Genomic DNA, 16,380 nt, shown 5'->3' on the forward strand with positions numbered 1-16,380 from the left:
AGAGTGCTTCGTTGCTTGGGCTGTCGAGCTTTCTCGTGCTACTAAACCCTTTTAATTTTAACACATACTTATCCTATATGATATGCATCATAAAAACATCAGAATTCAATGTACTTCAAGCACTTAACAACCCCCTTCTCCCTATAACTTAAGATTCTACATTTATTGGTAGGTTTAAAGTGGTTTCTCATAGATTTTTCTTTCATGAAAATCATAAAAATCCACTGTAACATAGAGATAGGATTGAATTAAGGCTAAACCTCATTCTTTAGCTCTATCATACATTCACAAACACAAATCTTATTTTTTCTCATTTTTCGGATGTAAAAAAACTATTTTTTAAAAAAATTCACTATTTATTTATTGATAAATATGAATATTTTTTGATTTACTGATTTAGAATGATTGATCTTAATAAGAATGATTTGTCTACCATATTTCAACCCATATGAACACTATACGCACAATAAAACCCAAAAAATCACATATTTTTCTTAAAATTGTAATGTTGCGGATTTTGCATGTTTAGCATAAAATTATTAGATGTCATATTTTTCTTGATTTCTTTAATATTTCTGATAAATTAGAACATTGGCAACCAAATGCAATAATTTCTAATCATTTTCAACCAAAATTTATCATAAAACAATGAAATCCACGACTTACTCATAAAATTGTACCTTATGACATATGTATTTCGCATTGGCGGCCTTTTGACCTTCCCAATAGTCACTGACAATCCATCCAACCTTGATATATACTTCTTCGACAATGATCAACATCTTTCATCTTAGCCCACCCCATTCTCTCATACTTTAATCCATAAGAGCACACAACAAGATTAGAGAGCAGAGAGGAGAAAGAAAGACTAAAATTAGATCTCTTCATAGAATGTATCATTTATGCTCATTCATGCAGTGATAAATGGTGAAGAAATTGAATATCTCATGACCCGAAGCATTCCCTTTAATTCAACCAATTAGAAAATAATTTTAAAATTTTCATTTTTGGAGGCGCAAAAAAAAATGATGCTCCCCTCCCCCATGTTCCATGAATTGTGACTCTTCAATTCTCTTAAGCTTAAACAAGCTTAAGCTTTAAAATTAAAAAAACTAGTTTTTTTTCTTATGTTTGCACTTGGCAAAAGTGGGTTTTTTGTCAAACGGAGGCCCGAACGAACTCTAATTCGTGAATAGACTAGAAGGCCGACTTCATGGCATCAAAATCTATAAACTTGGCATCCATCATGCATTTTTTGGCTCTTGGATCACATAGTTGCTTTATGATATCAAACCTTGCGGGGATTAAATGGGAGGTCAAACAGACTATGATCGATGAACTGAGACTTGTATTGGGTTGTTGGCATCAGACTTCATCCATAAAAACTCCATGTCATTGATTTGCAACTGTTTCATTTTTCATGAAAATTTGATCTTTTATGCCTTCTAGGCTACTTTTCTACTTCAAAACAGGCCCTAAAAACCCGCTCTCATTGGTGACCATAGGATAGGGTGACTCAGCCCATTGAATCCCACAAACTGATCTCCACAAACAACAACCATGAAAAGCATTAAGTTGCCACAAAATAGAATACATATCAAAGCATAAGAACAGCTCTCACCCTACCCCTTTACAAGATCAAGGCATGAAAATCCTCAAGGGATAGGCCTAGTATAATTTGGCAGAAATCTAGAGTGAGTCGCTAACCAATTGTTCCAACACGAACGTCTGACTAAAAGAATTGCCAAAGAAGTTATCTTAGCAGTTGCTTGAACTACCTACCGAACTTAGGACAACTAGACTAGGAACTCCTACTAGGTGAGGACTCCTATAGCCTGGTCATCATATATTTTCTTTTAATACACTTTTCTTTCAAGGTTTCCATACTTAGGCGTGTAAAAAGGAGGGAACTAAGCATAGAGTGACCCAAGGAGAACAGGGTATCGGCCTTAGGTCTCTTGACTCTGTACCCAAGAACCTACCAAGCTCTCATGAGGCGATACTTAATCCTTTTTTGTTCACTCACTTTTATTTTTCTCCAACCTTTCTTAGTATTACTTTATTTTGGCTAGTTGTTATCCCAAGGAAGACAAGGCATCATATCTCATCCCTAGTAACCTACCAAGCCTTCCTAAGGCAAAATCAATTGCTCTTAAGAGTTTCCTTTATTTTCTTTTCTTTTTTAGGGGGTTAGAACCCCTTTTTACACACCTCTATAGTTTTTTATTTCAAATATATTCAAAATTTTCTCTTCTTTTGATTTTGGTAGAATTCTCTAACTGCCTAACACTAGTAGGGACTCCTAAGACATTTGTCTAGCAAGTAGGAAGAAGAGGGTCACTAGGACTACCTTTTAAAGCAAGTCTTTCAATGCCTGACAATGTCTTTATAGGAGGTAGAATGACTGCTTGAACCTTTCTCAGATATACCTAACCTAGCCCTAGGATTTCATGCCTTGATTGTTAGTCCCCAACAAAAGAACAATTCCTCACAAGTGCACATACACATATAGCACAAAAGAATAGTGCTCATAAAGGAAGAACATCACTTGGACTGGGCCACAAGAACCTTACCACAGTAACAGGCTCCCTTTAGGTACTTTGTCAAATGCGTCTGATGCAATCACTTTTAAAGAAAACCATTAAACGCATCTGCACCAAACAGACACATGGCTCTCTTGGCCTAATGAAATGCAACATTGCACTATAAATAAATGGCCCTTTTAGCCTTATGAGAAAAACATTAAAACTCAATAGAAATGGCCCTCTTCACCTAATGAAATAATCCACAAAACGACCATTCGTTAGCATATTATTAAGAAAGGACACCTAATCCTTAGCTTGCTTGTTCCTGGCTGCTATAAAGTCAAGAATATGGATGTCTATCTCTGTCCATTAGTTGATGAGCTTAAGATTTTGCGGAAGGAGGGGGTCATCGTGGAAGATATGAGCAAGTGTGATGGTCGACGATCCTGCCAATATACAAGCCATTTTCATGTGGACCATGCATGACTTTCCAGGATTCGAGGAGTGCTCAGGTAAGTAGGCTTCCATTCTCATTCATCATATCTATCATAGCTCATTCAAGTTTGTGTTGACTAAATAGGGGTATTAGGATAGGTCTGGTTACCTCAAGTTATCATGCATGTCCATTGTGTGGGCCACAGTTAGACTCTCAAAGGTCACGAACCATGAAGAAGATGTTATATCAAGGACATGACTCTTTCTTGCCGAAGGGACATGAACTGAGGGAAGGTTTTCTTGGACGACCTCCAGCACGAATGAATTTCCAAAGCTGGTACGAGTTGAAAATGATCCACATGGAGTCATATCCAAATGGAATGTGATGGTTCACGATTTTCTACAAGTTGCCGTATTGGACCCACTTACAGACCAACCACTTGTTGGATCCCATGCATATTTTCAAGAATATGGGTAGCTTACTATGGGACCACATCACAAGAAAGAGAAACACTGTAGGGGGATGAATGGATTTGAAGGAGGTAGGCAAGATGGAGACACTTTGTCCACAGCCAAGTACTGATGGTTGCTTGCAACTACCTCACGCTCCTTGGGTTTGGTCCACTAAAGAAGAGTGCATTGTGAAGCAAATTATCAAGTCTATCCACACTCCGACAGGTATGATGCATTCTCTCATATCTGCTTTTTCCAAAGACGACCAACTATCAGGGCTAAAATCCCATGATTGGCATAAGATATGTTAGGTTTGTACTTGCCTCGATTGTAAGTGGCCTGTGTATTTTGCTATTTGGAGTCTAGTCAGTGTTCGTAATGCTTCTTCATTTGTGGCAGTTTGTACTACTGATCATGATCAGAGAATGCCTCAATCTTGAAATATGCAAGGCAATTTACAAGTTGTCAAATTCAGTGCAATGGATCTCACAGAAGGAGATCAAGACATCCTCTATTGAATTCGCAAGGCAGGGAGCAATGGAGATGGTTTGTCTCTTTGAGAAGTACTTGACCCACCAACATGCTCATGATACAAACCCACCTCCTGGTGCATCATGTAGATGAAGTGGACATTGCGAGACCTATCCATACGCGATGGATGTTCTCCTTGGAGCGCTTCATGAAAACCCTGAAAGGCTTTGTGCAACACAATGAGCTCGGCCAGAAGGTAGCATGTTTGAAGGTTGGTTGGTGTCGAAGGTGTTAGTGCACATTTTACAATGGCTACCAATGGTGGATTCAAACAACATTATGCTATGGTTACTGAAGGATGATGATAGATTGACCGGAGATGTGGTTGTTTGGAAATGGGGTAGAAAATTGGATGGATGTTGCAATGGAGGAGAAAGTGAATCATTTTAGTATATTGCACCATGCATCCATGGAGACATGGCTCGCTAGGTATGAGCAAGCCGGGAAAGATCGGAAAGAAGGGCGATCGAAATTTCAACAGAGTACATGCCATTGACAGATTTGATATCCTAAGGGCATGGAGGAGATGCCACCGTTTATGTGTATGTGATGGTCACATGGAGCTTTGATCATAGCCTCTCACGAAGGGGTGGAGATCTCTACTAAGGAGAAGGAATTCCTCGAGGGGATGTAGTCCAAAGGTGACAACATGTTTTATAAGCTGTCGTTATTCTCCTCAGAGAGCAAAATAGCAAACACTACAAATGCTTGTAATAACAATTCAAAAGTGACTTTGTACTAAAGGTCACGTCCAAGTTTGAGAGTAAGTCTTCAAAAGTGAGTTATTGGGGTGATAGGCCATAATGCCAACTTGGTGCCGTGTGGCCATGAGGCCAACTAGCACCATGTGGCCAAGGGCAAGGTCTAAAGGTGATGGTGGTGTGTGAGGGCTGCCGTGCTCAACATACAATGTTAACATACACTCCTATCCATAGGCACTCCTAGGTAGCACACACTTATAACAAGGACACACTACCATGTGCAAGAGTATTGTTCTTTGTTTGCATGAGAGAGAGAGAGAGAGAGAGAGAGACTTTTTCTTAACTTTTCTAAACTAAACTCTTCTTTCTCAAAAATCAAGATATCCACACATTTCAAGGCTATGTGGACCACTTACTAGAAGTTGATGGTGGGTAATTTTTTTGAGATGTACACCACCTTATCACCACACCATTGTATAAGCCTTTTTTATCCAAGTTTAATTGTGTTGTATGTAGATTGACCATTTGCTTTTGTACTACAATATATGACAATTGATGTAAACTTTCAAAAAAGTCCTTCGACTTACGAATATCCATGAAAAGTATACTTATCTAATGAAGGTTATTCCACATTTTGAGCCATCAATCTTGAAGGGCAAGTCCATTTCCGCCCTTTACAAAGAAAAGACATTCTAACGTTCAAATTCTGATGGCCGAATGCCACATTGCCACATGGTTCCTGAATTGAAGTCGGCAACAAGGCTGCACATGCAGTGCTGCGCTGATGGCCGAATCTAGAATAAAGAGGAGAGGCCATTGAATATACGTCCCGATGCGAGCCAAGAAAGGAGAAGCGCCATTAGGGATTGATCATTGGGTCCTTGTATGTTGTGAGTAAAGGAAAAAGGCAGCAGTAAATGGCGGTGCAGGAGGGGTGATGTGTATATGTGGGTCTGTACAGTAGCCACATAGACACTTCCTACATTTGTTGACATAGAAGTACTCTCAATATAAGGGCTGGTAGGCAGCGAGCCACATATACTGCTATGCATGATATTAGAGGATTGTCTATCATTTTACCGCCTTCGACATTGCGTGTTGCCGCAGAAATATGTTGAGCTATAGATTCACGCTACTTCTCTTGTTCTTGTGCAGCTGCAGCTCCTCCTGCAGCTACTGCGCTGCCTCCTCCTCCTCCTCCTCCTCCTCTTCTTTGTTTGATGCTGCTGCTCCTGCTGATGAAGTCGCGGGCCACCGGCACGTGCCGGTGTTCGTGTTCGGGGACTCCCTCGTGGACGCCGGTAACAACAACTACCTGCCGGGATCATTGGCCACCGCCAAGAGGCTTCCCTACGGGATCGATTTCCCCACTCCGGATGCCGGTCACCCGACTGGTCGATTCACCAATGGCCTCACCATCGTGGACATCCTCAGTAAGTCAGCACCCACCAATCACATATCTGGTTTGTAGTGTATGCTTTTTTCGGTTGAGACTCTATACTATTATATTATCAGGGAGCGAGGGGCGGGTGCCATGTGGCAGCCCCCGCCCTCTCAACTCTGTTGCACAGGCCCCCACGTGTCAACCTGTCCATGCCCGTTGGTAGCCCACTACACCTTGCACGGCCGCCGCCCGCCACCCACCCAACGACCCACGCGCTGCTTGCCGACTGTCAAATTGACCCGCGCGCCTGCTTGCCATTCCAGGTGCCGACCCATGCCTTGCCTGCCATTCAAGTCACCCCGCCCGCATCACGCATCACGTGCAATTGCCAACCGCTGTTTGTCATTTGAGGAGGTCAGTGCCATGCCGTTCCAGGCGATCAGCAACCTAAGCTGAACAACCTATATAAACTCGAACCATCAGTCTCTCTCTCTCTCTCTCTCTCTCTCTCTCTCTCTCTCTCTCTCTCGTTATAAATAGAGTACACAATATAATATAATATTTTGTAAAAATAGTAATGCGTATTTTTTATATTTATATTTCGACATGTTACTATCTATGTTTTTTAAATTACTTATGTTTTTAATCAAGTTTTAGTTAATATTAATATTTTTCACATTAACATTAATTAACATCGTTTTATTTACTCATATATATGCCATTTTTCTCTTTGTAATGAAAAATATTAGTTTTTAAGCTCAAATAATATTTTTATTAATTTAGCTGATTCAATACTAGCATTTCTCATAATTTTCCTCTCATGTTTTTATATAATTATAAGATTACTATTTTGAAAATTCCTTTCGGGTGTCCTTTTCTTCCAATTAATAATTCTTTTGTTTAATATTAACCAATAGTAATAGTGATACTTCAAAGTTTGGCACGAAGCCCAAATGTAACATGTCACCAACCCCAGTGCAAAGCATTGGGAAGAGACTAGGCACGGAGCACATTGTTAGCGCCTTTGGGGTTGAAAATCTACCATAGGGATTAGTGTCAGTAGGGTGAAGGGAGATTCAAGGAGAGCAGTAGACTGAAGAGAAGGGATCCAAAGAAATAGAAGATGTAGAAGAATACTCACAGAGGTGAAGCTTGTCAATTTATTTCTGCATTCTGAGAAGATAAATCTCTTATAGACCAAAAATGTACATAAAACAGTAGCTTCGTCTCTTCTGCTCAGACCGTCAATCTGATGCTTCCGTTGGCTCCGAAAGGGGAGTAAAATACTAGCACACCTAGCCAGAATATTCCTTGAATACTCCTTCTTCTTCTCCCAGTTTGTTCGGAGTGTTGTTTGCTGCCTGTAAACTACAATCGCGCATTGCACAATTTCACCAATCTTTCTTTTTGCATAAAATCCCCCAAATATGGTTGAAAGCCACTTGTTTTCTTTTACATGTCATCCTATTTTAGAAGTTGTCTACAATTTTTGGATTTTTATAAAAGAATATCTAAAATATCAAAAATTAGCCAAACTTGTCCAAGAATCTAGTATTTTTGAATCATCCACACTATGGACACTGATGGCATTGGCTCTCTAGATCAACAAGAAAGCTAAACGATAATGCATTCTAGAGTTTTTCACACTATGTTCATGTAGCAGCACGATATCCACCTCCTAACATGCACATCCTTTAGCATGTGCCAAAATCTAATGGATCTACAGTGTTAGAAGAAGTATGCTCTATCATGTCAATGTCTTCATCTTCTACCTCTTCTTCTTCCATATTCTTATGTTTCAACTCCTTCAACTCATACATTGAAGACTCCCTAGATTTAAAGAGCTTGATACATTTTCTGGCCAATGGAATCCTTAGAGCTATTCCATCCATCTCATTTAATGCATACGTAGCATTGTAAAACACAAACCTTACCACATATGGACCAAACCATCGCTTTGTCACCTTTCGATTGGCACTATGCTGATTTTCTAAGTTGCTATCATAAACCAGCATTGAGTCTCTTTCCTATGTACAGCTCATGGTTGAAGTCTGTGTCACTTGTCAAACCTCTTCTTGTTCTTGATCCTTGAAGGCTTCGGCTTTTTCATGGCTTTCTCAATGTCGTCATGCCTTCTTTTTCACTGTCTAATGTGTAGGACCAACAACTCTTCTCTATTCAAACCCTTTTCTCATGGTAGAACACTCCAAGTAGTAATAGTCTTCTCAATAGGCATGATCCATACATGAATTCAGCAGGCATAGACCATGTAACTGCAATATGAGTGGTCCTATTAGCCCATAAAGCAAAGGGTAACATTCTTGGCCACTCTTCCATCCTGCCCTTGCATGACTTTGCTAAGTCCTTAATGATTGGCTGATGACCTCTTTCACTTTTAACATTAACTTCAGGATTGTAGGCTCAAGCTAAAGCCAGCTTGATATCCAATCGTGAAAAGAAGTCATGAGCCTCATCCGCATCCAATTCTCCTCTATCTGCAACCACTTTACCAATACAACCATACGTGCAAAATACTTCTTCCAATAAGAACCTACAACTACTTGAGTAGTCTTTGTACTAAGAGCTCGACCTTCCACTTGATTTGTCGAGTTTTCTCATGCAAGCACAAGATATCTCATATCCCATAAACCTGTAGGCATGGTAACCAAATCAACTACCCATTTGTAATGCATAGACAATGAATAGGTCAATTGCAACCCATCTCTATGCTTTACCATGGAATATATCTGACAGTCATTGCATGATTCCACATAGTGCTCCACATATTTATACATGTTTTGCCACCAATACTTCTCTTTGATCTTGGCAAATATGCCCCAAACTCCTCTATGTCCAGCCCATAAACTTTCATGAAACTCCTACATCACCTGTCTATTTTTTAGAAACCCTATCTCCCAATACACCTACTAGAACTCCTCTCTTTTTCTTTGCATGCTTGCATAAATATCCGTCTTTCAAGGAAAACCCATAAGCTTTTATTTTCATCCTTTTGAATTCAACTTCAGACCACTTAGCCTTCTTTGTCATGAGTCTAAGATGTTGACCTATTTTCAACCAATCATCCTCATACAACTCTTTAAAAAATTGTGTTCTCACTAAAGCATAACATTGATGATGCCTCCTCTCTACTACCCATCTCTTCTCCATGGCTGTAAGCTCTTTTTTTACTACTGAAATCCTTGTTACAATAGTTGTACCTGCAGAAACAACAGTTACATATTCATTCCCTACTGTCATAAAGTCATTTTCAGCACCTATCACATTGTCCTCTTCATCTTCCATAAGCTCCTCTTCATATTAAAACCTTGCTTGTAAAAGCATGTCAGCCACCACGGGGTTTTCTGTGCCAGCAATATGTTGAAAATCAAGGTTCGGTGACTTTCTATATGCAATCCACCGTAACATGGTAATATCGAAAGTTGATCAATTTACTATTATGCCCAATAGAGGTAGACAATCAATCTCTACCACTACATGAGCAACCATAAAATACTCCCTATCACACTTAAGGGCTATCACTACACTCCAAAGCTCTCTTTTGACTTGAGAATACTATCATTGCCATTCATTGAGGACCTTTTCTCCAAACCGAATGGCATACCTATTCCCATCAGCATCATCTTGACCCATTGCCCAACTAATACCACTTGGGCTTGTATCCATAGTGAGAATAATAGGCTTCCCATTCTCATAATTTGCTCTCTTTAGTGTTGTGGCTGAAATCAATAAGCTCTTTAACTTCTGAACTGCCTTCTTATGTTGTTTACTCCATGAAAACTTTTGCCCTTTTCTCAAGAGAGTTGATATAAACTTTCAGCTAGATGAGAAAAATGTGGAATCCATATAAAGTAAAAGACACATGCACCCAAAAATTTTCTTACCTTGGATACATTTCAAACATATCTCTCGCATCCTACTTATGGCATCAATTTTTACTGGTGAGGGCTTTCTCCCATATGGTCCACACATGTGCCCAACAACTAATATTTTCTCCACTCCAAAAACTGACTTTTAAATGCACTTCTTTAAGGCGGCTCAAAATCGTGTCATAATCAACAATATGATCAACCACAAATCTTCTACATCTCTCCTCATTCAGCTCTTCATTCTTCTCATGGATATCACATCCTTTGATCCGCACATCATCAAGAAAGGGTAAGGTTAACTGAGGAATACAATCCCTCAAAACTTTATGCATAGCATTCATCATATGCACCACTGAATTTGTTGCTCCTTGTGGAAGCGTACACATACTAACCAATCCAAGCGGTGTCTTCATGGCAGTGATATCCCAGCTTTCTAATGCAAGCTTGAATTGATCATATCCTGAATATAAATGACCCATAGAGTAAATTTCCTTGCCTGTAAATGCTTTTGCAAATTCATACACTATCGGGCCTGATCCAACATTCCTTGTGGTGACTTTATTAAGTGGTTGAAAATCCTATATAAACCTCAAAGAACCATTCTTCTTTGGAATAGTAAACCATCGATTCGAATATGGATTGGAAGAAGGCTCCAAAATCCGCATCCTGATCTTCTTGTTCAAAAGTCCAGCAGTTTAGGCAAATATACCCGAGGTACTGGAATAGGCTTTAAATTCCATGGCACGTGAGGTACTGTAAAGATCACCATAGATGCAACTATGGTTGGATCAACACATCCAATTTCATCTGGCTAAAATGAAAAGGCTTTACCATGCTTGGCCAACCTCTGCAAGAAACAAGCTCTTTCTGCACGTAAAAGAAAGTTTGTATCACCAATTTTCAACATTTGTAAGGTTTCAGCTGTAAATTTATGTCCTACTCCATGTGGATCCCATAAACTAGGATGTTGAGTCGCTTTTTCAGCCAACCCAACACTTTCAGGTGGTAAAGGCAAAGCCACATGCTTAATCTTCTTTGCAATTTTTTTGTACTTTGTATCCACCCTTGCTTCAGCCCATATTGCAGCCCATAACATTCATGCTCATCAAACTCTTGAATGACTTCATATATCTCTAAAGTGTCAACATAAATAACCTCTTTTTCTGCCTTGTTTTCAACATTAATTGTTGCAAAAATTTCAGCTACTATATCAACATCAGCGAGCCCTGAAAACAGTCTTGAAATACCTTCATTTGCAGCTCAAGGAAGTTACCATATGTATATCCTCTACATCACGTGCGTTCAAGGCCTATTTATGAATATCCTCATTTGTGAATTTATCATAAATAAAGCATAACCCTTTTCTATTCAATTTGTAAATAACCCCTTTGTATTACAGCCATTCTATATGTAAAAAATGTATGGAAATTGTATTTTAAAAATACATTATTTTGAACCCACGTGATGTACACATATACTCACGAGTAACTTACTCTAGATTTGCAACCATCAAACCATATTCCTTCAGATCTTTTTCAAGCCATCCTACATATTTCTTTTTAGCCTTGCACATGGCTAAAATATTCTTAAAACTGTCAAGACTACATGCTGTCCATTCCTACAATCCAGACATAAATAGAGTTTTTCCCATTCTTGGAGGCATAATTATCTTCCTAGAGGAACTGGCATAGCCTCCACTTACAACAGTGCTATCTAAAAACCCTTAAACTCTCGTGCGTTAGGTGGCATAGGATTATCCCACACCCTATTTTGATAGTAGGGATGATTCACACAAACAGTGAGAAATTGTACCGCCTTTGTATTGTCTTTACTTCGAATTTGAGCATATGAAAAACCATCATTCAAGGCTTTTGTTTCTAGTATTGATTCCAAAATATAGAGTTGCCCCAAAATCACCGAATAACTACATGAATCTTGCACAAAAAAATGATATTAATCTCGAACATCTCCAATAGTCACAGGTACATTCGGACAAGTTGCATAAAGATCCCCTGATGAATTGTTTTGTTGTGCCTACATGTGCCATCCTAGATCTACATCAATCGGCCAACCTCCATTCTCATACAATGTGTATGCCATAACATTAATTTCAAAACCATGATCCAAGAGAGCTATGCAAGGTGTCTCTCTTTCTCCCACTATAACAATTGTCTCTGTTGTAGCATGAGCCCAATGCATTTGTGAATAATGACTACTTGGAATAAAATGAGCATCTTCTTCTTCATGTACATGTTGATGGACATCCCCATTAAACATAGCAACTATATGTGCTTACTGCTGCCTATAAGACCAATTTCAGCCACAAGCTTGCTATCTACACTCCCATTTAACCCATTTTCAACATCAGCCCCTGCTCCAAATCAGCATTATATGTATCATCGTATTCCTTCTGAAGTTGTTTCTCTATGTCTTTGTCAGCCTGCATCAATACTTGCAAACCTTCACCATCAAATTGTGTTTTTCCTTTCAACATATCAATGAATGCATCATGAAATTCATGTTTTGTGATTCCAAGAACTTCACCAAGTGTGAATTCCACTCTATTGCCAAGTATGCGGTCTTCCAATACCTTTTTAAGGTTTGTAGTAGTCTCAAGATCCAATTGTAACTTGTAACTGAGATGTTTGCCCCTTTTCTTCCCTTCTTGTTTCCTCTCCTGAGAGGCATCCTCCATAGCATACTTATGTATGACTTTTGCAGCCTCTTTTTGTTGCTCCATTTTACTTCGTGTTATACGTTTAGATGGCCTTGAAGAGGAAGGACTAGCAAATCCATAATCTCTTTTTCTATTTTATTCCACAAGAGCTTCTTGATTATGAACCTCAGTCAAATAAGCATAGGTTGAAAATGAATCCACTCATGCAATCCAACCTTTTCTCCCTCGTATAATCTGACTTGCATTAGCCAATTCAAACTTTGCTATTTTTCCCTTTTCCATGCAGTCTAATGCCTACATCCAAACACAAGATTTTGCTTCAGTCATACCTCCTTTACGAGCTTCATCAGTCCTTTCAATTTTGAACCCATATGTGGCTGCAACTATGGCAACAAATGTTGTCCTTGCTGCCATCTCTTCCAACCTCTTCTCTGCATGCCACCATTTCTAAAATTTGGCTCTATTGGAAGACGAGTTTCTGTTGCATGTATTTTACCATCTTTCCAAAAGACTAATATTTTTGCTTCTACTTCATAGTAGACTGTACAATCTCACTTTTCATGCTGTAAACTGCCACACCAAATGCATCTCCTCTTGTATCCTTCTTTGTATGGTCTTCTGGCTATTTCTTGATCCATCTCTTCTACCTTAACATCCAACTTTTCAACTTTGCATAAATTTCTATCAAATCCAGCCTCAAATCATGCATGCCTTTGATTAATTCATCCACAACATCACCTTTAAGAGCCAAACCAACAATTATAACTGGTTGTTCCCCCATAGCTACAGGCACCTTCGCTGAAATTTCAACCCCCTTCTAAGCACTTGTAGGCGTGGTGCTTGTACGCCATCTTAATTTCATTCGCTCTCTCTTTACCAATATATGCATTGCCTAAGTTACATTAGCCCAATCTGATTTCAACCCTGTAGAGGTATCTTCTAAACTATTAGTTAACTTCTCTTGCAAGATAGGATCTGCAACCTTTAGAAACAAATTGATTTTTCGACTTTCCAATGATTGCTACTCATCGACATCCAATTGTACATATCAACTTTTAAATTCATGAAGCAAAGCTGTAGCAGGTAACCCTTTATTGGGCTTTTCAATCCAATTTGTAAATGCCTTTTTAGTTACCAATCCTACATCTTCCAAGAAAAACCCTTCTCTCAAAGCTTTCTTAAACACTGTGCCTAATCAGCATCTCTTCTATGTAACTCATCAATCTGAGCATGCAATGAATGCATGGCCAAACAGAGAAATACCGACTCCATGCATATTGCGGTACCCCATGAAACAACATCTTTCTTCATATAATCGGATGAAGGACGATACATTTTGACCTTTAAACTGCTTCAATTCTTATTCCACTAGTTGCAATGCATTCACAGCTAAGGAATCAATTCTTTTTGCTTTCTGCTGAGTTTGCATCTGTTGTTGTAACAACTGCTATTGTTGTTGTTGCTACAACAAAGCAATCATCTGTTGTAAAGAATCACCACCACTTGAACCTGCATAATTCTACATCTTTACACACCTACTACCAACTTTCATGTCGTGTTCACCACTGTCGAAGCATTTGAGGTCGAAAGTCTACCATGGGGGAGACAGTAGGGTGAAGGAAGAGGAGTAGACTGAAGAGAAGGGGTTTAAATAAATAGAAGATATAGAAGAATACTCACGGAGGTGAAGCCTATCAATTTATTTTTGCATTCTGAGAGGATAAATCTCTTATAGACCATAAATGTGCATAAAACAATACCTTCCTCTCTACTGCTCAAACCACTAATCTGATGCTTTCATTGGCTCTGAAAGGGGGGTAAAATACCAACACACCTAGCCAGAATACTCCCAGATCACTCCTTGTTCTCCCAGTTTTTTGGAGTGTTGTTTGCAGCCTGTAAATTGTGATCGCACCCTACATGATTTCATAATCCTTCTTTTTGCATAAAATCCCCCAAAAACGGGTGAAATCTATCTGCTTTTTTTTTACATGTCATCCTATTTTAGAAGTTGTATGCAATTTTTGGATTTTTACAAGAACTAATATCTAAATTAACAAAAATTGGCTGGACTTGTCCAAAAATGTAGTATTTTTGAACCATCCACACTATGGACACTGACATTAATGATTAATATGGCATTGACTCTCTAGATCAATAAGAAAGTCGAATGACAATGCATTCTAGAATTTTTCACACTATGTTCACATAGCGGCACGGCAACGTAGTGTAGCTTAGCTATAAATATTGACTAGTAGTTAAGAGCCCAAACACGTTCAAGTACGTGAACTTTTGTCTGCTCATAAATGGACACAATGATGAATAGCCTCATGTAGGTCATGAAATGTTTGACCCATAATCAAAAGCAATGCCATTGGGCTATATAGAGGAGAAAATTTGGAAAAGTTGGCATGTGAAGAAGAGAGAGATATATATGACATGGAAGAGAGAATGGTTGTATGGAACATCACATTCAATTCATGCAATTCATGTAGTACCCTTGTTTTTTGAGGGTACGGTGTTTACTTTGTGAAGTTTCTCATTTTCCAACATACAAGTAAAATGTGCAAGATATGTGCATGTCATTGACCACTTTGATGACTTGTATAGGTCAATTTTTTCCAAGTCTAAGTTTTCCAAAAGATCCTAGTTTTCTACGTGGATTGCCCTTAAGCTAAAGGTTTAGAAAATATGCTCTTTTAAAAATGTGCATTTTTTCCAAGTCTAAGTTTTCAAAAAGATCCTAGTTTTCTACCTGGATTGCCCTTAAGCTAAGGTTTAGAAAATATGCTCTTTTAAAAATGTGCAAGCATTGATGTTATGTAACACCTAGATTAGTGTTATTTGTAGCCTTTGAAAGAAAGGAAAAGTACAAAATAAAGTCATATCTTCTTTGTCAAACCAAAGTAACCCTATTAATCAAGACATATACAACATTATTGTTTGGCCCTTCTCTTCAAGAAGCTTCATGAAAGATAAGAAATCAATAGAATTTTTATAATTAGAACTATTAGAAATGAAGTCTTTAGTTTCCTTATGAATTTTCCCTTACTTAGATTGATCACATTTCTTATATCCTAACTATGCCTCATTATTAGTGCAGCTCTAATGAGCCCCCATACCTCTTGAGATCCATAATTTATTATGCCTTTATCCCTTAGTGTGCTTGTTGTACGTTTATCCAAGAATGTAAGTTCACCTATCCACTACTTTAGAAAATTGATTTTACAATGCTCTAACTCTAATATATTTCTAGAAGTGATTTCACAATAAAGGCACAATGAAGAGGCATCTTTGAATTGTTTGATCATGTCCTTAGTAGGCAACTTTCTTGTGAATTAAATGCTCCATAAGAAAAAAGGTAAGCATATGTGATGAAGTTATAGACCAAACTTGCTGCATCCTATGGGAGTTAATGTCTCCATTCCTTGGAGGTTGTAAAGAACCATCTCATATTTGACATCTCATCTTTGTGTGCTTTTTTATCTTTAATATCACTTAACCTCTAGAAGTGACCCAAATTGTACATGGATTTCCTCTTGAGTTCATTTACCCCTCTCTTCTTGAGCTTAACTTTGGTGATCTCCAATTCCAAAAATCATATCAATATTCGTTTCCTTTAGTTGTAACCTAGGGAGGGGTCAGCGGGTGGGGGGGTTCATTATATGTAAACACATAGTATTGTCTGCATTTAAGGCATAACTTAAAAACTTCTAATCTATAAATTTATCATGAATGAAACAAACCTTTTGTCTATTCAACCTATGAATATCCTGATTAAGTGATA

At 38.5% G+C, this 16,380-nt stretch overlaps 1 protein-coding gene across 3 annotated transcripts in view; it reads left to right on the forward strand.

Moving 5' to 3' along the window:
* Nucleotides 1-5,686: 5,686 nt before the first annotated feature.
* LOC148041128 (GDSL esterase/lipase At4g16230-like) overlaps nucleotides 5,687-16,380 on the forward strand; it is a 30,038-nt gene continuing 19,344 nt past the window's right edge. For all 3 annotated transcript variants that reach the window (XM_087676961.1, XM_087676941.1, XM_087676951.1), the window contains exon 1: nucleotides 5,687-6,078. In XM_087676961.1, the coding sequence (XP_087533087.1) occupies nucleotides 5,757-6,078 (322 nt within the window). In that variant the 5' untranslated portion in view covers nucleotides 5,687-5,756. The remainder of the gene's footprint in view (nucleotides 6,079-16,380) is intronic.

Source organism: Lygodium microphyllum, chromosome 1 (assembly GCF_053477565.2).
Source record: "Lygodium microphyllum isolate KBCC chromosome 1, Lygodium_microphyllum_v1.1.10, whole genome shotgun sequence".
Lineage (NCBI taxonomy): Eukaryota > Viridiplantae > Streptophyta > Polypodiopsida > Schizaeales > Lygodiaceae > Lygodium > Lygodium microphyllum.